Below are 26,384 nucleotides of genomic sequence, written 5' to 3'. Positions count from 1 at the left end.
TTCAGGATGAGGATTTGGTTTTAAGGTAAAGGTCAGAATTACATTTGTGCAGAACACATATTCATACACTTTGCTTAAAAATAATTAAATTTGCTACTGTAATGTGTTTTAAATGAATACATCATGAACATACTGTACATGTATGGTGGAGAAGCTCTTCTCCTGATTGCTGATCAGCTTGATGTGTCTCACCTGTCCAGGTTAACACCACACATCAAGTCTCCTCAGCTCACCGTGTCTCTCTCTAAAGCTGGTTAGGATATATTTAATTTATTCCAGTTCCAATCCAATCAGCCACGACTACTGTTAACACAGGTGTGACGGATTTACCTGCTCAGACAGTCATTCATACAGTCAACATGTTGCTGCAGAGACTCCCTGATGGAGACTGCTCTGTTGTTAACGTTAATACATTCTCATGTGTTTCTGGTCCACACAGGGAGGTCGTGACGGCGTTTTTCCAGCTCTGACTGACTCCCTCCTCTGAATGTTTCCTGATGGAGGACTCTGAGCAGCGTGACCGATTGATTGGAGGCAGCAGCCAACATGCCGCCTGTGTGCAGAGCTGCAGAGACGATCAGCCTGAAGAGGCAGCTCGCAGCAACACCAGCTGCAGAGCACCGAGGCTAACTTTCAAAAAGCAAAAAAAAAAAATTCTTGTGACCTCGGGGACAAAGTTCTACCCAAGTTGTCTGAGAGACAACAACCTCCTCATGAGATGGAGATGCTCCCTGTCAGTTTAAAGAGGACGCACACGGTCAGCAGATTAAAATGACCGTTTGGACTCCAGCACTGAATATGGGTCAGATCTTCTCGACTGGTTTCCCACTCGGTAAGTAAACCTCCATAATCTGTATATGTATCCTCTTAAGGCCATTTAAACTCTAAAAGATCCAACAACTGGTGGAAATAAAAGGTTCAGGAAGTTCAAAACAAGTTCATTTGAATTGGAAATAAATGGAATTCTCACAATATTAATTATTATTAATCTAAGTTTCCACATGTTGAGAAAATAAGTTATTAAGTCTAAAAATAGACTAAATGTCTTGTTTAAGATGGACAAAAGGTAGTTTTGCTTTGCTACTCTGACGAAAAAAGGTGTTCTTGGTCCGGCTCAAACTGAACCATGGATTAGTTTGTTTCTAGGGTGAATACTTTTTTTTTTGGATGGTTCGGACTTTCAGGCCAATTCTGGCTGGATGTCGTCAGAACCAGAAGACGGAGGAACAACAGAACAAAAAGAGCCACGGTAGCACACAAGGAGAGGAGGAAACCAGATGTTTAACTGATGTACAACGACTTTATAAAGAGTCAGATGGAGAAAACTCACAAAAAAAAGGTGACGATAACAGGACGTAGGTGATGACAACAAGATGTAGGTGATTATGACAGGACGTAGGTGACAACGTAGATGATGACGACGGGATGTAGATGACGATGGAACGTAGGTGATGACGGAACGTAGGTGATGATGGGACGTAGGTGACGAAGACAGGACGTAGGTTACAACCTAGATGATGACGACAGGACGTAGGCGATGATGAAAGGACGTAGGTGACAGCGTAGATGATGACGACAGGACGTAGATGACGATGGGACTTGAAAAGACCCTCAGACTGAGTGCTACATCAGACCGTCTTGATATGTCCAGTTTAGTTACGTGTGAAAACTTTGTCATTTTGAGCTTCCATTGGTTTTAATTAGTAGAAAAAGAATGAAAAAACAATGAATCCATGAATGTTAAAGGGACTATTTGTCCCTTTCAGAATTGCTTGTTAACAGCGACACCTGTGGCCGTTAAGTCAACGAAAGTCAGCGTCGGGCTCGCGCTCGCTCGCTCTAAATAGACATGAACGAGCATCGCTCAACACAGTGAGGCGACACACGTCAGCTAAAACTACAATATCACTATATATTTCACCTGCTTGGCAGTAATGTTAGCTGACCAGACGAAGGTCTCTCCATGAATCAATGCTGATCCTAGTGTTGGCTTTTCGAAGCAGGAAAAGCGGGTCGGTGCCGGGGCTGAGCAGGAAGAGAAACATTATCGCCTCCCGAATGCGCCCGCAGGGAGACACGGGAGTTTTGTTCGGAGGCGATAACATTACTCGCTGCGGAGCCCCGTCACTTCCCAAGACACAGGAAACCTCTGTTGGTCTGGAGGAGCTGCAGCAGTTATTTCTGCACAAACGTCCACTGTACATTCACTAGATATTCTCAGAGCTAAACTAACTCTCCTGTAGTGTGGAGCGAGCGTTCACGTCTAGAGGTGGAGTGAGACAGCGAGCACGCGTGCGTTGTGATAGTGAAGGCAGGCGGGCAGAGGACTTCAGCCACACGCGAGCGCGAATATGCGAGCGTGCATGTGTCCCGACCCGGTACATTTATACGCTTAAAAAGTTACAAACAGTCCCTTTAAATGCTTAAATGTAAAAAAAAATAACCTTTACTTATTTAACAACATCTAAAATATGGTAACAGAGGTCTTCAACTTGAAATACAAAAAGATAAAGTGTGTTTAAAATATGTTAGTTGATACAGATAATCTTGTTCTCTCCAGAATAACTTCATTATTCCACGTTGAACTCATACAGACGCAGCAGAGTGGAGTTTCTGCTTAGAGTTTAAAGTGATTTCATTCATTTTGTGTCACTTTCCCATCACGTCACTTCACCCACTTCCTCTCCTCCTCCACTCTGTGATCAAAGGCCTTAGACGGGGGTTCATTTAGCTTTCATAAAGCACTCGAGAACAAAACACGTGCAGACAATTTCTACACATAGACTCAGAAATTATATTTTTGAGGACTTCAGAGGGATTTCCTGAATGAAACACACACTCAGGCCTGATTTGATCTCTAATGGAGGAGGTGTATTCTCTGTGAAGAATGAAGATCTTTCTTCACTTTAAATCCTCCAAGCACCAAGAAAAAACAAAACATATTGATCTCTGCAAATTGCTCTTTTATTGAAAAGATCCTCGCTGATAAATGATGCTGCTGCAGGCCGCCATCATTCCTGCAAACAGGAAACAGTAAATGACCTGCAGACTGAGGCTTTTAAAGCAAGGCAGTAACAGGGGCAGGCTCTGAGGTAGAGCATAAAAAAGGAAATGAGAAAGAAATAAGAAAACTAGACTGACATGAAAGAAAAGAGTTGTGGTTTGTGATTATTAATCACGTGTTGTATTATTTTGGAACAAACTGATCATATGGATGGACAGCAGAGATGTTGATTATACAGCAGCAAGTTTCCATGTGGATCTGTCTGGATGGATCAGTTCACCCGAATTACAATAAATAAATAAAAGTGGATATTAGGGAGATTTATGTCTCCGTCCAAATGCCGGTATGTGAGACTTTAGTTTGTTTGCAGCTTTGAAAGATGACATTTCTTCGCAAGAAAGTACTTTAACCCTCTGAGACCAACAATAGACCTGTTTTTGTCTTTTCTAGGGAGGTACAGGGGGTCTTTAGGGGGGAGATAGCAGATCAACAGTAGATGTCACATAGAAGTGGTGTACATCATCTGAAAGCTGGGAACCTGAAGATTAATTTGAGGTGCAGCTCAGCACTATGTGTCAAGTTGTTCTAGTCATTAATCAGAAATAAACATGAAACAATTAATTTAAATAAATTGTAAAAGTGTATAAGGGTTTAGAACATGATGATAGAAGTATATGATGGTCATCCCCATGCTCTATTATGTCTCATAAGTTGTTGTAGCAATTTTTGGTTTGATACCATTTGTTACACAGATTTGGTGCTAAATTTAACCATTTCTTACCACTCAAGAATTGATAAAAAATGATGAATAAACCTTCCAAAATACCACATTAAGACACCAAGACCTTGAGGAACACCATAGAAAAAGCCATGCTGTGATTTGTAATCAAAAACTTTTGACATTTGTAGATTTCTGCAAGATGTGCATTTTTCGGCGATTGGATGGCGAGCACTTCTGCTGTGTAAACTGCTCAGAAACCCCCTTATTGTCAATATAGCTAGGAAAGCTATCCATCCTCTGAATGCTCTGGGTCTGTAGTTTGTGGCTGTAAAGTTTCATGAGGCTGTGATTATCCTAGAGGTCACCACAGGTCATTTTATACAGTGAGGTTAAGTTTCAAAAGATTGTATCGCTACAATGAAATGGCTATTATGGGGACTAACATCATCACACATGAACTGACTCTTTAAGGAACATTGGTTGAAATATGGTGGATTTTTATAATAATGAAAAACAGCAGTGTCAGTGTGGCGTCTCCTCTCAGTGATGTATTAATGTCCACTGTGTTTCACAATGTAAACAATGGAGGTCAAAGGTTAACGGACTGGTCCAGTGGAAACAATAGAGTGTCCTCAGGAGCCACAGAGTGTATTGATGTGTCTCATTGTTTCCACTGTGTGATTAATCTTTATTTCATTTCCAATTATTGAGGGTTGTCTGTAAATATTGCTCAACAGAAATATCTATACTACATGTGGAAATATACAGCATCTATAGTGTTCTAGAAGGACAGGCAGACCTGAACACCTCATGTGGTTGAGTCTTTGGAGATGTGCATGTCAGCTGAAAATGTAGCTTACATTGTGAACATTTTCCATCTTCACTTTTAATTTCCACTTTTTCTTCAACTGAGAAAAATCTCCTCTTCTTTGTCCTCCAGATTAAAAAAAATGGCAGCCTCGTAAAACTAGGCTGTACAAAATGCAGATGTTCCTCTATTTGGTTGCACGGCGGAGCTTTGAGCTAAATGCTAACATGCTAATGTTTAGCAGGTATAATGTTTGACACATTCCTCATCTTAGCTTAGCATGTTAGCATGATAGCATTAATTAACTGATTAGCACTAAACATAAAGTGCAGCTGAGGCGGATGGGGATGTCATTAATTCTGCAGGTATTTGGTCATAAACCAAAGTATCAGACACATTAACATTTAGACCCGATGATGGTACTAGAGAAAAAGTCTAGGAATCTAAAGTAACTACGATGCATCCTCTGGGGACCATGAATATGTGAACTAATTGTGTTGTTGAGATATTTTAATAACCACAAATGTGAACCTCATGAAAAGTGAGGGCATCACCAATGTCATTAGGCAACATATCCTCATACAACGGTTCCTATGATATCTTGCTAGAGCTGTCAAAGTTAACGTAATAATAACACGTTAACGCAAATTTGTTTTAATGCCACTAATTTCTTTAACGCATTAATGCAACCTGCGATTTTTAGGTTGTTGCGGTGAACTGAAGATACTGACATCATATGAAACTAGGAAAACCTAATGAATCCATTGGTACCAACCATGTCATACTAGCTTGTTGCGAAGGAGGCTAAATAACACTCCAAACTTACGCTAAATTTTGGCGAGGAAAAACTGGCATGTCCATTTTCAAAGGGGTCCCTTGACCTCTGACCTCTAGATATGTGAATGAAAATGGGTTCTATGGGTACCCACGAGTCTCCCCTTTACAGACATGCCCACTTTATGATAATCACATGCAGTTTGGGGCAAGTCATAGTCAAGTCAGCACACTGACACACTGACAGCTGTTGTTGCCTGTTGGGCTGCAGTTTGCCATGTTATGATTTGAGCATATATTTTGTATGCTAAATGCAGTACCTGTGAGGGTTTCTGGACAATATCTGTCATTGTTTTGTGTTAATTGATTTCCAATAATAAATATATACATACATTTGCATAAAGCAGCATATTTGTCCACTTCCATGTTGATAAGAATATTAAATACTTGACAAATCTCCATTTAAAGAGACTGTTTGTAAGAATCAGAAATTGCTTGCTAACAGCGACACCTGTGGCCGTTAAGTCAACGACAGTCAGCGTGCTGTTGCTCGCGCTTGTGTTCGCTGTACATAGACATGAACGAGCATCACTCAAAACAGTGAGGCGACACACGTCAGCTAAAACCACAATATCACTCTGTCCCTTCACAAGACATGGGAAACCTCTGTTGGTCTGGAGGAGCTGCTGCATTTATTTCTGCACAAACGTCCACTGTACATTCACTAGATATTCTCAGGGCTAAACTAACTCTTCTGCAGTGTGTAGTGTGCGCGCATGCACGTGAGAGTGGAGCGAACGAGCGAGAACGAGCGCGGTGTGTGAGTGAAGGCAAGCAGGCAGGCAGAGTACAGCAGAGACTCCGGCCCTGGAGACCAAAACTACGGTCTCCCCCGCGTACTACGACGGCGGCCAACACTGTTTAACAGACGGGCTTCACTAGATATAACTTTGCGGTTTTGGTGCTTCTGTGTAGTTTGTGTTGCAGTCTGAGTCTGAACAGCGTAGCAACGCGCGAGTGTGCATGGGACACCGACCCGCAATGATTTATACATGTAAGAAGTTACAAACAGTCAAAGGTACATTTTGAACAGATAAAAAAATGTGCAATTAACTATTTTAATCACTTGGCAGCCCTAATATGAACCAAATTTCAAGACCATCCATCCAATCGTTGTTGAGATATTGACTCAATGAGACTGACATTACCTCCCTTAGAGGCACTAGCATGGCAACACAGTTAATTTGATGTCATGGCGTCTGTGTTAATAGTAATACAAACCACTTTTCCTTCATTAGCGCCACCCTAGTCTTCTGGGGCTCAGGTGTTCTCTCATATATTTATGGTGACCTGCGTCTCCAACCTGTGTTAAGATAAGACTCTAATAAATGATCCCGGGTCATCAGGTGTGAAAAGGGTCTCACATGGGTCAGGAGGATGATGAGAAATGTTTTAAAATGACCCACAAACGCTTTCTGTGTGTCACCTTTCCTTCGCTCTCTCTCCATCAGCTGACTCAGCATGCCAGTGGGCGGGACCTGCCGGCCTGTCACTCAGACCCGTCCCTGCTCCGTGATTGGCCTCTCTCCTCCGGGCTGGGCGGTGCCGGCGGAGCCACATGGAGTCTGCTGGGTGTCTCTGAGCCCGTCAGTCTGATCCGTCCTCCGGTGGAGACGCTCCCAACACACTGGAGACACTTCTGCACGGGAAAATATTCTGAACTGAACTGAACTGAGAAATATGATATTTTAATATCACTTCTGCTTCATTTTTACCCAAACGGAGGAGAAAAAAAACTGTCATTATTTCACTTGTGCGTAAAAGTCTTTTTGATTGAATTATTAATTAACTGGAGAGGAATATCAGCTTCATTACTGATATTTTCTCTTTGCGCACAGGAAGGACTTTGGATTTAGGAGTTAATTAGAGATTTAAATCAGGGTGCTTTCCTGCATCGGAGAACTTTGCTCTTGCCGCAAATATTTATCTATTTTTACGCGTAAAATCCTTTTATATTGGATCACTATAAGAGACAGATCCGCTCTGGCGGACACTTTGCTGTCTTCTCCAGCTGAGACGGGTTTGATGGAAACATGAGCAAAGCTGCAGCCGGACCGGTTCTCCTGCACCACCTCCTCCTCCACCTGCTCCATCTCCCGGTGCTGCTGCTGCTGCTTCATGCCTCCCCGGTGTGTCTCTCCGCACAGCCCGGGCATCCAACGCGCTACTTCGGACAGATAGCGGAGAACTCCCCGGCCGGGACTCCGGTTGAAGCAGTGACTCTACCGGTCTGTCCTGGCGCGGACCTGAATGCCAGCCTGATGGGGGATTACGCATCGGATTTCAGGCTCATTCAACACCACGGGCACCGGGACCACCGGGGGCATCTTGGTTTAGTCTCCGCCAAGCCTCTGGACCGGGAGTTCATCGCGATGTACGAGCTGACGGTGGAGCTGCCGCCGCGGTGTCTGAGGAGACCAGCCGCCGTCCAGGTCGAAGTGTCGGACAGGAACGACAACATCCCCCGGTTCACCAGCGGGAACCAGACGGTTGTTGAAGTGGACGAGCTGACGCCGCTCGGTACCGAGCTGGCCCGGTTCGACGCGAAGGACGGCGACGCGGAGAGGAACGGACGCATCACCTTTTACGCGTCACCGGAGTCGCACCTGCTCCACGTGGTTCCACAGACCGGGCAGGTGAGGCTGGTCGGGTCCCTCCTGGGGGTCCGCCAGGTGACTCTGCGCCTCTATGTGAGTGACGGTGGAGACGTGTCGCTGATAGGAGACCCGGTGTTCCTGCGCGTCACCGTCCTCCGGTCCAGCAGAGCGCACCGGAGGCCCCGGGCTCTGACCGAGGAGCTCACCTACACCGTGACCGTCCCGGACCACGGTACAGTCGGGGACCTGGTGTTCACGGTGCCGGACCAGAAGTTCGAGCAGCGGTGGTTCGAGGTGATGTCCGTGGCCGACTCGCCGGTCCAGATCGAGCGGGACTCGGGTCGTCTGTACCTGGCGCGCAGCCTGCGGGAGCCAGCCGATGTGCTGGTGAAGATCCACAGCAGACGAGGTAAGAAGCGCTCTTTTCTTCTCGTGCGTAAAAGCGCAAACGATCCTTTGGTTTGGTGATGGTTGGAGAGAGTCTGACGCTGCTGCTGCATCATCAAGGTTTTGGATTTATTGATGCAGCTGGGAAATCAACAACGATTAACTCTGTTTGTTGTGATGGTTCAATGCTCAGTTTGTGTGTTCTGCTAATTAAGTTTGCTCTGGATGAAGTAGACTCATGTTTGTGGTGGATTTGGTTTGATTTTGGGATTAGTTAACTGCTGTGGATGGTTAGTTTCTGCTGAAACGGAAAAAGAAACGTTTCATTCGTAAACACTACACCTGTTTTCAAAAACAAAACTTTTCTGCTCCCAAAAACTGCGATTTTAAAGGTCTCCATGACGCATCAAGTCAACTGTATCATCTTCAATGTTCCTGAATATCTCAGCCAGTTTCTGGGTGAATGTGCTGGTTTTATATCAGAGGTGGATTTATAACATCAGAGTTGGTTTAATGGGATGGAAAGACACAGAAGGAACTTAACTGATTTTATTCTGGTTATATCCTCAACATTTGTGCACAGCTTTTACCAGTTTACAAGTAGTTGGGTCAAAGGTCAGCAGTAATGTATAGAATCATTTGTTTGTAGTGTAGAAACAGGGGAGCGTCTAGAAGGAAACCCTACAGTTGGGGAAACTCTCACAAGATGGTTACGGTAAGGATAGGTCGTCAGTCAGCGAGTTTCGCAAGAGTTTTTGCAGATTTCAGATCAGATTTTGCGCTGTTACCTTCTAGACACGACCTAGAAACAGTGGTAAATATCTATGATTTTTGACTGGAGGGCAGAGGGCCAGCCCTACAAACGCAAAAGTCTGTCACTGAATGATGAAGTTACAGGATTGGTTGGCCGAGTGTTGGAGTTTCCTCATTGGCTGTTGCTCTTTCAAAAAGAAAAGGCGGGAATAGTCTTTTATGCAAATGATTGACGCGTCCGGCTCACGAAACTTGGACCAAGCTGTGAAACTAGGAGATCTAGTTCTTAAATTAAACCAGATTCAGCAGTGGCATCACCTATTTTCTCATTTAAAATGTATTCAGGAGTAGAATTTGGTGGATTTAGACGGAATAACAGAAAGTTTACGAGCAGGCTGCCATGTTGTTTCCTGTTTGAAAACCAGGCACCCATCAGGTGCATTCAACGATAGGGTACGTCACCGTTTCAACAGCCAGTTGATTGGAGCAGCGCGTCCCCTAGTGTCCTCGCCAGACCTGGTGGACATGTAGCGCTGGACATTATAGACAAGACCACTGACTATTAGTGGAACGATTTAGCCACAAATTCACAGACTGACCAGACACGGTCCAGACGTATACACGGCTTGGACCCAGTCTTGTTCTATAGTTTTTCCAACAGCAGCAGCAGTGATTTTAGTTTATTGCAGAATTTCCTTTAAGGACAAAGTGGTTTCATTGAGGTGTGTGTGTGTGTGTGTGTGTGTGTGTGTGTGTGTGTGTGTGTGTGTGTGTGTGTGTGTGTGTGTGTGTGTGCGTTGGCTCGTTTCCAGCAGAGTTTGAATCGACCTCAACCGTCACCGGCTACTTTCCACTCTTTCATTCATTCCTTACAGCACCTCACATCATCGCCAAGTGTGTGTGTGTGTGTGTGTGTGTGTGTGTGTGTGTGAGGCAGACACACATAGAGAAAGGGTGTTTGTGTGTGTGTGTGTGTGTGTGTGTTGCCAGCAGGTCGTTAAAAGACAAACAGAATTGACAGCGTTTGGTGTGTGAGGTGAGCAGAGTAAACACACCTCAACTCACTTCACACACAGATTTTACTCTCAAAATACAGTGAAAACACACACACACACGCTAGACTGATGCTTCCCCAAAAAGCCTATATGTGACCTTGATTGAAGCTGCTTGGCTGCAGTTTCTCATTTGGATTAATAACTCAACATGTCGTCATACATAAATAACAAAATAGTAGGGCTGCTCCCTCTTATGGGGGGGTTCACACTACCCTAGAATCAATCTCATTTCGGGTTTGATTCCTCTTGACGCTCGTCAGCAAAGCCCTGATTGTTTGATGGTTCTAAAGATTATCTTTCCAGATGTTAAGAGTGTTTTTTACATCCCCCGATTGGCTCTGAAGTCCATCCTGGTCGCACCGATTTCAAATATTAAATATTAAACATGTTCAATATTTCTGATGGGATATCTTGTTGTGTGGGGAACCCCGAGGACAGACGATGACGCAGCTAGTGGGAAAGAACGATAGCCAATAGAGAACCAAGCTGAATGAAGAAGGAAGGACAACCACCGCCGTCATGGCGGCCGTGGCTAACGCATGAGCTAATGCTAAACGTGAAGCATAAAGTAGTAGTAAGATAGAGCTCAGAAATGGAGGACCAACTTGTTGATTAGTGTTTATTTAACGTGTCTCCATGACTTCATCCGTCCATCCTTTTCAATTTTCAGTGCAAAGTAAAAACTAACATCGCTAATTCTTCCTACCCGTCGTCCGCCATGTTTGTTTACACTAAAGTCACGTTTGATCGCCAGAGAATTTGCGAGATTTCTTTTAGTGGGGACTCTTGTTGTTGTTGAATGAATCTGTTAGTGTGTGGTTGCTGTTTGGGCCAAATCGTTGCTCTCCACACACTATAGGAACAAAACTGTTAAATTTAACACCACATGTCGTTATGTGTGGACTCTCACATTTTACACATCTGGTAAGATATGTATGATGATGCTTTTTTCATGCTGAATGACTTATTTCCAAGAAACTTCTTAGCACATCTCTAGTAAACACAAGATTTAAAGTGGTGCTTTAGTGTAATTCTTTGGGGGAAAACTTGACCGTCAATTAAATCAACTAATCGATTAGTCGACAAAATTGTATGAGTGTTAGTCAACTAAGAATTTCTTTAATATAGGTTGTGACTTCCTAAAGAGCCCTAAGGATGTATCTGGTTGAAGGATGTAAAGGTAGGGTTGGTAATGTTGTTCAGATATATTTTTTGTTATACGCAACTGTTGTAGTTATTTTAACCCAAACCACCATCTTTTCCTAAACCTAATGAAGTGATTTTGTTGCCTAAACCTGAGGAAGTTGTTTCCTGTGAAGACGGAAGTTTATTTTGAAAACACTGTACGCATGTAACGAGCAGAAATTGACACGTGTTGCTGGACATTTGTAGGAAAACGCACGAAAAATGAGGAATAACGTTTTGTAAAATATCATATGAACCATTGAATGAGGATACGTTGACGGATTGGCAAAGGTTAACCCCGTCTGGAGGTTCAGGCCGACTTAAACAAACTCTTAGAAATATTTAAAATCAGTATTGAAGCAGGTCAGTATGAAACTGAAGTGAATCAGTGTCACTGCAGTTGTTTGACAGGATGAAACGACGTCCAGATGCTGCCGTGGTCGACCCCCCCCCCACCCCAAAGTAAATGTTTAGCCAAGAGCCTAAACCCCCCCACATCTGGACGGCTGCGGTGGCTTGGTGTTCTGGTCAGATCTGGCCAATCAGTCCATCCAAGCTGCATCTCCGCTGTTTATTTGTAGAAATTAGTTGTGTTTGCTCACCTGGAGCTCTCCCAGGTCTGAACACACGGGCCGAGACGGTTCCAGAGCCGCCGACAGGAAGCTGTGTTTGTGTTACAGCAGACTGCGGCGCTCAGGTCGGCTCTGGTTTGTGGCTGTGGACCGCGTGGTTGTGATTCGGTGGACACGGCGCTGAGCGTGCTGTAAACTGGCCACCTGATTGAGGCGACCTGTCTTTTGTCTGCAGTGGTTGATTTTGATGTGTGGGAATGAGGCCTGAGCAGCAGAGGAAGTCACACTCCAGCACGCTGGTCTCTGATTGGTCAGTCGGCTCGGTAGAATCTCTCTTTGTAGTTTAAACTGTTGGCAGTCTGAGACTGATCTCCATCAGTTCACCATCATGACTCCATCAGATCTTCTTATTCTCACTTTAATTAAGCCTCATCCTCAAAACATTCCTCTTTTATTAATATTCATAATGTTTTTCTATGTCAACAGTAGCACAGAAATGTAAAAAGAAATGTGTAGTTTGGGGAAAATAAATAAGTGGTGAGGTGCAAAGGGAAAATCGTGCAAGAATAAATAAATAAATGGAAAATACATAAATACATACATGCATTTAAAAATAAATTAAAAATAAATGCAAAAATAAATAAATAAATAAAAATAAATGCAAAAATAAATGAATAAATAAATAAGTTAATTAATAAAAATAAATGAACAAAGAAGCAAATAAAAACAAAAATATCAATTCATGTCACATTTTATCACTTAACTAATGGCTACATTTGTTTTTAATATAATTTTTTCTACATTTAATGACATATTTATTTATTGAGTTATTTATTTATTTATTCATTTATTTTGGATTTTGGCAGGTTCTATCCTCCATAATATTGCGATTTCAATCAAATTGGAGGACAATTTTGAAGACAATAATCAGCTTTTTAATTAAGCGTATTAACTAAAACATGCATGTTCCTATCTGCTGATTTATCTGCAAATGGTTTGTCAATTTCTAGAAAATGTTTATCAATACTGCAGCATAGACAGTATTTTTGTATAGACTTTGGTTGAGTGGCTCACAGGGATGGGACCCCCCAGTTGTTGTAGACACTGAGCAGCAGCAGGTCTATAAAGAAAATACACACACACTTCTACACAGCATCCTCCACACACACACTTTACCTCCTGTATATAATAAATTGTACACATGTGACCCACACACACACACACACACACACACACACGCAGACATCTACATCATCTACACACACTCTCTCTCTCTGGCAGGTCGTCCATCACTGCAGATGGCAGCGACTCTACTGAGTCCTTGGCATTCATTAAATGTACAGGAAACACACACACACTGTTGTTTGTCCTCTTGTTTATGTGTGTAGGCCGTGACTTCAGGCAGTGCTTTCTAGTTTCCTCTTCTCATTCAAACTGTATGTGAACTAAAAATAATGAGCAGCATGAAAACAGTCCTGAAACGCAGCACGAGTGACAGAAACAAACATTTAGATTAATGGAGTCAAATGTAATAAAGCATCAGGGATGTCATGAGAACCAATACTACGGTTTGTGTCTGTTGTCTGGTGATGTTGTCACGGTATACCGATACTAGAAAAGTATCGCAATACCATGCTGTTAAAAACAGTACGATACCCTGTTTTATTAGTACCGGTACTTTAAAAATGATACAGTCCCGCTCTGAGCTGGTGTCTCTATCAGCAGAACTCCCTTAAAAAAAACAAGGAAATAACAGCGCGGCTCTAATCACCGATCAAATGTACCGATAACATTAGATCCTCCATCTTTTCTGAACCTGTCCAAGCATCTCCTGTAATTCGGCAAACCCATAATCCACCAAAGAACACGTGTTAAAGTGTTATTTTACTGTAACGTGAAATAGACGGAGCGGAAAAGCAGTCCGGTGAGAGTGACTCTTCTCTCTCTTCACACCACTTCGACATAACAACAGCTCTTTCTTCTCTCATCAACTTCTCACAGAACTTCGTCTGAATTTATTATAATTTTGTGGGTTTTTGTTTTGGAAGCCTCTCATTGTCTACCGTGCTGCAGTACCACTCTCCGCCTGAACTGTTATGGATTCAGTGGCGGGGGCGCTGTTTTAAAAAGAAAAGAAGAAGAACTGATTAAAATATTTAATCGCAATTAATCGCATGATTGTTCATAGTTAATCGCGATTAATCAAATCAAATTAATCGTAACTTTTCTTATCTGTTCAAGGGAGATTTGTCAAGTATTTAATACTCTTATCATCATGGGAGTTGGCAAATATGCTGCTTTATGCAAATGTATGTATATATTTGTTATTGGAAATCAATTAACAACACAAAACAATGACAAATATTGTCCAGAAACCCTCACAGGTACTGCATTTAGCATACAAAATATGCTCAAATCATAACATGGCAAACTGCAGCCCAAAAGGCAACAACAGCTGTCAGTGTGTCAGTGTGCTGACTTGACTATGACTTGCCCCAAACTGCATGTGATTATCATAAAGTGGGCATGTCTGTAAAGGGGAGACTCGTGGGTACACATAGAACCCATTTTCATTCACATATCTGGAGGTCAGAGGTCAAGGGACCCCTTTGAAAATGGCCATGACAGTTTTTCCTCACCAAAATTTAGAGTAAGTTTGGAGCGTTATTTATTCTCCTTTGCGAAAAGCTAGTATGACATGGTTGGTACCAATGGATTCATCAGGTCTTTTAGTTTCATATGATACCAGTATCTTCACTCTAGCTTTAACACTGAGCTTGCTACAACCTAAAAATCACAAGTTAAGAAGTCAAAGAAATTAGTGGCGTTAAAACAAATTTGTGTTAACGTGTTATTATCACGTTAACTTTGACAGCCCTGATAAAAATTCGATTTTTCATGTGATCTAAAAATGTCAAAGTTGTACTGTTACTTGCCCAAAGTATGTCCGTACCAAATGTCAAGACTTTTGACCAATCAGAACAAATGTTGTGGCACTTTACCTTATCATACTAAATATAGTGATTGGGCACAAATGGGTGAACCTCTTCGCTTCTTCTTCAGATGAATTGTTTAAAAAACGTAGAATTTTTAACAAGCTGCAGTGTTTGTTTGACTCAAAACTGTTGGTGCTAAATTTGATGAATATGGAGCATAATTTATGTCTGCGTCGCTGCTTTGTTGCCTTTTAAAAAAGGTCATTCTGGGGAGCTTCAGTGAGTGGTCGCAATAATTTATCCTGCAGCTACACACGCACGCACACACACACACACACACACACACACACACACACACACACGCTGAAATACCAACAAATAAACATGCATACTGACACTGGTGTGATCAATGTATGTGACACTGACAAACACACAATCACTGTGAAGCTCGGCAGCCTCGAGGACATGCAGTCCTACACACACACACACACACACACACACACACACACACACACACACACACACACACACACACACACTAACACGGTGGCAGGTTGCTTCAGGCCTCGGGCTAAATCCAGAAATAAAGACAATAGAATAAACAGGAGGAAAAAAACTGTCACCTCGGGGCTGCCAAGCACTGAATATCTGTACGAGAGCCTGACAGACCAGAGCCATGTTTGTGTAGTATTGTGTATCTCTGTGTGTGTGTGTGTGTGTGTTTGTGTTTGTGTGTGCACCACAACAATAAATAATAGTTAAGAGTGAAGCTGCAGTTTAATGAGGGAACAGGCCCGTCGGTGGGCAGCCAGCTGCATTAATTTCAGCCCAACAGCAACATTTTTCTCATTTAAATATGCAAATAAACACATTCATTACAGTTAATGGGACAGTAAAGAATAAAAGGCTGTCTGAGTCACAGTCAGGAGTTTTATTCATTTCACACGTGAACTGATTTCTGCTTTAGTTTGCTTTGCTTGTCCGGATTATCGGATCTGAATCCATTCAAATCTCTTATTGGATCTAAGTCAGGGGTCTGCAACCTGCGGATCCGGAGCCACATGCGGCTCCTTCTGGCTTTGACAAAATATGATATAGAAATGAATAACGGTTATTATACCCCCGTGACAACGTAGTCCGACCACTGAAAGCGCTTTACACTACATGTCAGCATTCACCCATTCATACACTGATGACAGAGGCTGCCATGCAAGATGCCAACTTTGCTCATCAGGATCTAATCTAAATACTCATTCACACACCGACGGCTATGCCTTCGAGAGCAATTTGGGGTTAAGTGTCTTGCTCAAGGACACATCAACATGTGACCGGAGGAGCCAGGGATCGAACCATCGACCTTCCAATTGGTAGACTACCTGCTCTACCCTTTGAGCAACAGCCGCCCCCACATATAGTGCTCTGAATGTCCGTCCCTCTGTCCGTCCTTCCGTCCGTCCGTCCGAGTGTGACACTTTCGTTCCTGGAGCAGAACTCGGAAACTTTTTAACTTAGGAATTTCAAATCTGGCATGATGGTTGACAATGTGGTCTAATTGTGCCTTTTGGGGGTTAAAAGTCCAGAAAAACTGTGATTTTTTCAACTTCAATTTTGTTTCCGGAGTAGAACTTGACCTCTAGTCTTCTACTGACTTTATCCTGAGGAAGGTGAGCTAATAACAAGCTAGATTATGTTCAATAGACTAATTCCATTAGTTCTAAAAGGGCAAAACCTTTGGCCCTATTTTAGTAGGGGTCAAGCAGTGAGAGGGGGTATGTGAGCCATGCTCACGTTTGCCTTGTTTTTTTTAACATTTTTACTTTCATTAATCATTGTTGTACACCTAAAGTGATTCTTACATTCTCCAATTGCACCGATACCAGTACTGGAACGGATATCGGAGACAATGGGGTCGATATATAAAATTCAATTCTATGTTTATGTACTATATACATCATATAGTGGGATTTTAATTCCTGTTTAAGTTTTGACTAATTTGTTGTTGCATGGAAAAGGTTTACACACACATTTTTTTGCCAAGTTGTTGGTGTACGATTTATTAATTTAATACTAAACAACACTTCACCAAATTTATGTTATGTTATCTATATATTCATTTGTTACATTTTGTTTTACAAAGTTATGAAAGTGATGTTTAGGTCCAGCCTGATGTTGCCTTACACATAAAAGAATGATCCAGTCACTTCCACACAGTGAGGCATTCAGCTGATCAATTAAACACTGGTATCAGATCGGTTCTCCGTATCGGCCGATACCCAGAGCCCAGGTATCACTGGTCGGATTGGTGCATCCCTTGCCTAAACACTGAATAATAAAATAAGTTTTAACATTTCAGTCAACTAAACTGTTTGTCATGGCCTACGTACGTCTACGGCCCGGCACTCTAATTTTTCCGATCCTCAACAGCGTTGACGAGTCTTGAGTTTCCCTAGCTACAGTAGGTCTCCAAATCCCCAAAAAAAGAAAAGTCTCAGAGGAAAATGGAGAATTTAACAGTGCGTGAACAGATTTGTTTGCTTTCTGCGGTGAGAAATTAGCAAACGACAAAAAAAAGCAATTGAAAGACATTTCCAGAACAAACACACTGGAAGCTCCAGCTGAAAAGAGCTTCAAGACAAATCTTCTCAAGACAATTCTTCAATGTCCTGCCTCTCCTTGGGACCTGAGTTATCTCTGCATTAGACTTAATAGGCGGCGTTACCTTCATTATAAGGCTCGAATACGTTTTGCGGCTCCAGACAGATTTTTTAAATTTATATTTTGGCCAAAAATGTCTCTTTTGATAGTAAAGGTTGCCGACCCCTGATCTAAGTGGAGCTTTCTGAGATCTGTAATGAACAGGAACGCTGCAGCGTTAATTAACGTTGACAACCAACTTAAAATGAGATGAGCAGCAGAAGATATAAAATGTTGACTGAATGTATCGGACACACTGAGCTGTTAAGTTGATGGGCTTGAAATATTTATTGGATCTGCATGAAAGTTTAACTGGGAGATTCCCGCTCCTGAAACTGATGTGATGTGACTGAATCACTGGTATAAAATATGCATATAATAAATATGATGTACTGGATTTTGGACCATTGATGCCATTGGCATCAGTTAATGGAGATCCTTTTAATTAATAAAATAAATAAACCCTGCTCAATGCTGTTCACTTATATGAGTGTGACAGAAATACACTGTAGGAATTGTTGAGGAGGTTCGTCAGGCTAGCTGTTTACCCCTGCTTCCAGGCTTTATGCTAAGCTAGGCTAACCACGCCTTGACTCTAGCTCTGTACTTATTACAACATGAGATTGATATCCATCTTTACATCTAGGGATGCACCGATACCGATACCAGTATCGGCTATCGGGTCTGATACTGTGCTCATGTACTCGTACTCGCAAAACGGCTCCGATACGCAGCGTGACGTTAACCTCTCGTCAGCATCTTTCGGGTCTCATTGCACGCGCTCACGCTCCACCTCCCCGACGGTGGGGCGAGACGGGCCGGTGGTGTGCCCGACCCCAAAGGGGCCGGGATCCCACCTCAGCCGGCGCGCACCTGCCCTCACTTTCATTACGCCATGGGGTTTTGCTTGCACCCTCTGACTCGCGCGTGCATTAGACTCCTTGGTCCGTGTTTCAAAACGGGTCGGGTGGGTTGCCGACATTGCTGCAGACCCCTGGCGCCTTTTACGTGGGCTGAGGGCGCAGCGAGCACTTTGTCCAAGGGCCCGGGAGGAACTTTCGCCGCTGTCACGGCGCACCGCCTCATATGCGGGACTCCCCAGCCTGCCGTGTGTCGCTCACACCCTCCAACTGGCTGTTAACGACGGTCTTTTGGCACAGAGAAGTACTCATATCTGTACTCGGTATCGGCGAGTACCCAAATGTAAGTACTCATACTTGTACTTGGTCTGAAAAAAGTGGTATCGGTGCATCCCTCTTTACAGCTAACCCTCAGAAAGAGTAAGTGTATGTTGAACTATTCCTTTAAATTTACAGAATGCTATAAACTCTAAAGATAGCTAAATCACATCAGCATGATGTAATGAAGATCACAGTCTGTATGCAACACTAGCAGGTCTTTAAATTCCTCCCTGTCCTCACCCCCCCTCCCTTTGTTTCTGTATCTATCTGCTGTCCTAATAGCTTATTGACAGCCAATCAGCAGTAGCCTCAGGCCAGACCGCTCACCAATCAGCAAGTAGGACAAGGTCATCGCATCCATACTGCAACGATCAACACAACACATGACATGCTACGTGCATACATGCATGTCATGTGTGGAGCTATTTTATTAAATATTTGTTGATCATCAGTGATCAATTTATCGTTCAATTTCATCATCTAGACTCACTATTGCAGCTGTGGAAACATTTAGAATGATTTATATTTCAATGCAAAGCAGGTCCGAACTTGTAATATATATAGAATGTAGTTGTTGAAACAACAGTTTGGTGTAATAGACGTCTGAAAAACTCTGACATCTCTGACTACATACATGCTGAAAATCAAACATTTTTACTGTATTAATTTAGATATTTTCCAAAGTAAAAGTCCCTAGAAGTATATGATTCAACTTTTTCCCATGGTCTAGTGTTAAAAAAGTTAACAAAAATCACAATAAATTGTAATATAGAATTGCAATACTTGAAAATCGCAATACATATCAAATTGGCACCCAAGTTTAATGACAGTGTCGAATCGGGAGATAGGTGTGTCATCCCAGCCCTGATATAAACCCAAACATTGAATAAATAAATAAAAAAAATTTAAAGAAAATTGACAAAGAAAAGTGACTCAAAATGATCTGCGGGCAAACAAAACAAATATCAATTGTACCAAAACTCAAAGTACAATTTGGTGTCAAATTCAGATGGATATTTCTTTGTCCACCTGCTTGTATTTTAGTTTCTCTAGTCACTTAATTCAGGCTTTAAACTAAAGATACGGCTACGACAATAACTACAGCAACATCTCAAAAGAAAACCTGTAATCAAAAACATTTTCCGTCCGGCGAACCCGGTCACACGGGGAGGCAGGAAACAACAATCCCAATAAATCATAATATTGAATCGCAATATTGAAAGATTGCAATACATATCGAATCGGCACCCAGGTATCGTGATAGTATTGTATCGGGCGATAGATGAATCGTCCCAGCCCTAGTTTTTTATGTGCAGATTTAAAGTGCATTAAAAACAGTGGATGGTAACCAGTGTAAGTTTGTGAGGTGGAGAGTCATGAATCAAACCTGTGAGCTTTTTTATGGCACGTTAACCTTCATACGGAGGGATGGATGATGCGACACTAAGTCGAGAGGAGCCATGATCCGTATAATAAACATGGAAACACCTGATCCTCTCACACGCAAACAGATAAAACCAGTACAGACGCATCCCACAGAGCTCCCGACTGGAAACACAGCTGGTTCGCTGCTCCTCTGTCAAACACTCTCTTCTTACCTGCTGAGCTGATGGAAGTTTTTCCTCTACTGCCACACATATAGTTTTACTAAGATTAAATACATAGGCACACTAACCAATGCTGCCTCTCAAACACACACAGCCAAGTGTCAGATCTTGAGAAGCCTTCATGTGTTGATTAATGAAAGTCTGGATGAGACATCAGAGGACACACACACATATCACAGAGTCTCCTGTGATACTCTGAGTAGAGCAAAGTGCTGATCAAGGCTGTGGCCTCTCTTTATACATCCCTCCATCTCTCTCTCCATATTCCTGCTGTTTCCAACCGTCTTCTCGCTCCCTGTTGTCATTCTGCAGCTCCTTTTGGTTTTGACCTCTTCAGGTCTGACCCTGGTTACATGACCTCAACCAGGACCGACACAGAGGGCTTCTGGTTAAAAACATGACGCAATGCAACGCAGCGTCACCCATTCCTGGATGATGACTTTATGAAGTGACAGGAGGGATTATACTGTTCACCTCACTGTTGTTGAGACAGAGGGATTGTCTCATACGACCGTGAAGTGTTTAACTGACCCGTGATTCATTTTCTGTACCTGAACCACACCAGTGCAACTCCTTTCTTTCTTTTTGTTGTTGTTTTAAAGCAATGCTTTGGACAGTGGCTGTTGGCACCTTGATACAGAGGCACCGAGGAACTCTTTAGTGTCTGTATGAGACGCACCAGGCTTTCAATGTAAACCCATCCGCATCATTATTAGACACTCAGAGCAACTGACGTAGTGTAAAGAGCGAAAATGTCCGCTGTGGGTGGGTGTTTATGTCCCGTGTGAAACCAAAAGCTGTCACGTGACGTTACATCCTTAGCTTACAACAAACTTACTTATTTGAACCCAAGCCTAAACCTAACTGCCACCGCTTCGCAACATTAGAATGTTAAAACGTTAATTACGTGCTTCTGCCCAAACAGCAAAATATGATGAGTAGGGATGAGATCACGTTGGCTGGACGTAAGCAACGGCCAAAACACTGTCCACCCCATGAGAGATGCATCAGAGGCATTTTCAACGTCTGCACCACCATTGCCTCTTCTAGCTCTGATGAAGAGTTAGATGCTTCACATCCAAACTAGGGTTCTCAGTCGATTAAAATATTTAATCCCAATGAATCACACATTTTTTATCTGTTCAAAATGTACCTTAAAGGGAGATTTGTCAAATATTTAATACTCTTATCGACACGGGAGTGGACGAATATGCTACTTTATGCAAATGTATGTATGTATGTATTTATTATTGGAAATCAATTAACAACACAAAACAAGGACACATATTGTCCAGAAACCCTCACAGGTACTGCATTTAGCATAAAACAATATGCTCAAATCATAACATGGCAAACTGCAGCCCAACAGGCAACAACAGCTGTCAGTGTGTCAGTGTGCTGACTTGACTATGACTTGCCCCAAACTGCATGTGATTATCATAAAGTGGGCATGTCTGTAAAGGGGAGACTCGTGGGTACCCATAGAACCCATTTACATTCACATATCTTGAGGTCAGAGGTCAAGGGACCCCTTTGAAAATGGCAATGATAGTTTTTCCGCATAGTTTGGAGCGTTGATGGTTGGTACCAATGGATTACTTGATACTATGATACCAGTATCTTCACTCTAGCTTTAAAACTGAGCCCACTACAACCTAAAAAACGCAAAATGCGGCGTTAAAGCAAATTTGCCTTAACGTGTTATTATCGTGTTAACTTTGACAGCCGTTGTCCAAACGTTAGCTCTTACTATAGATCTCATCTTTGCAGGATCCTGTCTGTTGAGGCACCGGTTTGAGCTGATAGTATTGGATACTGAGATTCCTTCACCTTTTATTAATATATCTATGATGATGGATCAATGACATGTCATCCTAAACTTTCTGGTTTCACTGTGGACAGATTGAGCTGTGTTAAGAAGGACAATACTATATTTCTGTCCAGTAACAGAGGTCAGAGTCACTGAATCTTCGGTAGTGCTGATGCTCCACTAACCTCTTGCTTTAGATGTGAACTATTATGTGATATACAGCTCTACTGTTCTCACTGTTCACACTACGTATTAGCTTTGATCTGTATAAGGAGGACTTGATATCTCTAAGTACTTGTTGAAGTGTATCAGATGTTTTTTTCTCTATAAGAAAATAAGACACTCAGTGATAATGACAGCGCTGGTTCAGAGTGTGAACAGGGATTATAGAAAAGAAGTGAACAGAGACGTCTTTTCTCTCCGGTTTAGTCGAGCTGTTCTTCCTGCTGTCCTGCTCCGACACACACTGATAATACAAACTGACTTCTTCCTCTCTCTCTCTCTATCTCTTTCTCTGTCTGCTGAGGGATGAACCGACAATCTGCAGACTTTACTTCTCCTCCAGTAACCGAACAGCAGCGATGTTTACTTCAAGCATCCAGCCAGCTATTAACAGACACACCTCAGCTGTGTTTGTTATCATGTATGTGGGAGAAGTTACACATCTGTTTTCTGCATGTTAACCCTCCTCCCCCCCACACACACACACACACACACACACACACACACACACACACAAGGCCTCAGGGCTGTTACACATCATGGTGTCTGTTCATGTGTGTGTTGACGTGTCCTCGCTAATTGTCTGCCATCACACTCTGCTGCTGCTGTTCTTTTACAGCTGGATGGATGGATGGATGGATGGATGGATGGAGCTACTGTAGACTTTACAAAGGTTTTTTTGTGTTTGCGAGGTGTGTCTCTCTCCTAGTTGCTTGTGCATTTAAGGCTACATCCACACTAATACGTTTTTGTTTTAAAATGTAGAACTTTTGCTACGTTTATGCCAAGCGTCCACACTGGTCCGGTGTTTTAGATACCCTAAAATGGATAGATACAGAAATATCTTAACCCCCTGAGACCAACAGCAGACCCGTTTTTGTCTTTTTTAGGGGGGTGCAGGGGGCCTTTAGGGGGAGATAGCAGGTCAACAGGAGATGTCACATAGAAGTGGTGTACATCATCTGAAAGCTGGGAACCTGGACATTAATTTGAGGTGCAGCTCAGCACTGTGTGACAAGTTGTTCTAGTCAGTAATCAGAAATAAACATGAATGAATGAATTAATGAATGAATTGAAATGAATTGTAAAAGTGTATAAGGGTTTAGAACATGATGATAGAAGTATATGATGGTCATCCCCATGCTCTATTATGTCTCATAAGTTGTTGCAGCAATTTTTGGGTTGATGACATTTGTTACAGAGATTTGGTGCTAAATTTAACCATTTTTTACCACTCAAGAATTGATAAAAATTATCAATAATCCCTCTAAATTACCACATTAAGACACCAAGACCTTGAGGAACATCATAGAAAAAGCCATGCTGTGATTTGGGATCTAAAAACTTTTGACATTTGGAGATTTCTGCAAGAATTGGATTTTTCGGCGATTGGATGGCGAGCACTTCTGTTCTGTAAACTGCTCAGAAACCCCCTTATTGTCAATCTAGCTATGAAAGCCATCCATCCTCTGAATGCGCTAGGTCTCTAGATTGTGGCTGAAAAGTTTCATGAGGCTGTGATTATCCTAGAGGTCACCACAGGTCATTTTATACAGTGAGGTCAAGATTCAAGGGACCCCAGTATGCAGAAATATTCAAACACCATTTTAGAATAGGAGACAATAACACGTTTATACTGCATGTAAAAAACTGCATGTGATTATCATAAAGTGGGCAAGTCTGTAAAGGGGAGACTCGTGTGTACCCATAGAACCCATTTTCATTCACATATCTTGAGGTCAGAGGTCAAGGGACCCCTTTAAAAATGGCCATGACAGTTGTTCCTCGACAAAATTAAGCGCAAGTTTGGAGCGTTATTTAGCCTCCTTCACGACAAGCTAGTATGACATGGTTAGTACCAATTGATTCATCAGGTTTTTCTAGTTTGATATTTGATGTACCTTCTGAACCTGAAATAATTTAAGCCTCTGAAAGAAAGTTGTCTCAGTGGGTAAGTATCCAACTAGGTCTCTTATTATAGGAAGTTACGTCACATCCGTAAATTGAGTACCGTCACAGATGTACTTATTTTAACCCAAACCACGATCTATTCCTAATCCTAACCAAGTAGTTTTGTTGCGTATATCGCCCGTTTCACAACATTAAGCGTGTATTCAAAACTGCGACCGTTACGTTTAAAGTACGACAGTATTAGACGGTAGGAAGGAACAAACAACCTGTGTGGTCGTTTGGGATGGAGGACGTGCTGTTCAGGAAGCAAACTGCCTGTTGATGGAGGAAGTGAAGGAGTGGTTGGAGGTGGAGGATTCAAACGTTCAAAGGCCGGAGGATGACCGAAGTGACTTTGAGTTGAGAACAAAGGAGAACTTCTATCGAGAGGTTTTAAGAGCAGCGATGTGTCAGTTATATCCAGCAGCACTTCATGACCTTCGCTCATCCCCGCGGCGTGGAGAATCACGTTAACAACCTGAACGTCTCTAGAGTGCCGACCCGTCACTCAATATCCATCATGACACTCCTCCTCCTCCTCCTCCTCCTCCTCCTCCTCCTCCTCCTCCTCCTCCTCCTCCTCCTCCTATCTTCCTCCTCTCCCTCGGGCTCTGATTCCTCTCGCGGCCGACCCCCCGGAGGAGATCGTCTCTCCGTCGGGTGAAAGGACAGACGGAGAGACGAATGAAGTGGCACTCTCGGCTCTCTCTTCCTGCGCTCCAAGTCAAGGTCGCGGTACAGATTTAAAGAGAGCTTATCTGCTCTGAACTGGTCTCTTCAGGGGGATCAGGGGCCAGAGTCAGGAGGGAAATGGTGATCCCTGTCCTCCAGAATACCCCTCCCACCACCACCACCTCCCTGGGCTACTTCTACACTTTGCCTGGAACTCTTTACTCTGTCTACTTATCACTATACCTCATGCATGTCTGGCCATCCTTGAAGAGAGATCGCTTGTTGCTCTTGCTGAAGTTTGTCCTCTTTATTTTTTTCCTGACGAAGTATTTTTGTGGAGTTTTAGATTACTGTTGCAAATTATTTAAAAGCCATCTGAGACAAATTTGCGATTCATGGCTTAACTTCACTCGACAAATGTTGAAGAAAACTCACGTAACTCACGGCCAGTTAGGATACGGTGTCATGGACATTTAACGCGTGTGACAAATCAACAATTTCAATTACTTTTTCAAATATTCTTTCACACACACATACGGGCATTTGGGGTCTCTAACATTGTTGTTGAAGGTGCAAACACTGGAGGCAGAGGTCCAAATATGACGGCGGCCTGGGCAGAGCATGACGTTGCTCTGTATAAAACAATTAAAACTAATCTTTACTCTGCTTTCATGCCATAATTTGAATCGTGTGATATGGAAAGATTCACCCGCTTATTGACCACGTGTTTACTGTGACCGTATTGGAGCGTCATAGTGTGACGCGTCGGGGTACCCAGTGCATTAGAAAGTGACGCCAACGGGTCTTGACCAAGCGTCAGTATGTGACGAGTTGGTCTGTCTGACATGAAACTGGATATTTGGGTTTTTAATCGGCCTCGGGCCCAAAACTGCTGCCGTGGTTCGAGCTCGGGTCGGGCTTGAACAGAAACTCTGCAAGTTCTTGTGAAGTCGGGCCTGATATTTTGGGCCCGATCATCATCACAGCTCTCCCGCTGAGACGTTTTAGTTTTGTTGCTTTAATTAGAGGTTTACTTTCAAAAGAAGAAAAGACGTGATTCTGTCAGACAGGCGGCAGCAGTGCAGTACGTGTGCTTCAATAAGAAGAACGGCTTTAATAACGGTTTCATCTACACACACACACACACACACACACACATACACACACACACACACACACACACACACACACACACACATCTTACTTACTTCCTGCTTATCACCTCTTGCTAAGCCGTCGGAGAGAAGATATTATGGACATTCAACATTTTCAGGAGGCAGCTTGGTTTCCAGCAGTAAAAGCAGTATTTTTGTGTGAGTCTAAGCAAATATTACCCTGAACTTCCTGTCAACCCCCCCCCCATCCTCCATCCTCCATCCTCCATCCTTTACATTTA

The 26,384-nt window shown here is 42.7% G+C and overlaps 1 protein-coding gene across 5 annotated transcripts in view; it reads left to right on the top strand.

The window, feature by feature from the left end:
* Positions 1-26,384, top strand: part of LOC141779560 (neural-cadherin) — a 183,099-nt gene that overhangs the window by 30,872 nt on the left and 125,843 nt on the right. For all 5 annotated transcript variants that reach the window (XM_074654446.1, XM_074654444.1, XM_074654442.1 and 2 more), the window contains 2 exons: positions 440-832; positions 6,819-8,373. In XM_074654446.1, the coding sequence (XP_074510547.1) occupies positions 7,401-8,373 (973 nt within the window). In that variant the 5' untranslated portion in view covers positions 440-832; positions 6,819-7,400. The remainder of the gene's footprint in view (positions 1-439; positions 833-6,818; positions 8,374-26,384) is intronic.

Source organism: Sebastes fasciatus, chromosome 12 (genome assembly GCF_043250625.1).
Source record: "Sebastes fasciatus isolate fSebFas1 chromosome 12, fSebFas1.pri, whole genome shotgun sequence".
NCBI classification, from domain to species: domain Eukaryota; kingdom Metazoa; phylum Chordata; class Actinopteri; order Perciformes; family Sebastidae; genus Sebastes; species Sebastes fasciatus.
Note: the sequence above shows the minus strand (reverse complement) of the source record. Positions and strands in the feature narration are given on the sequence as shown.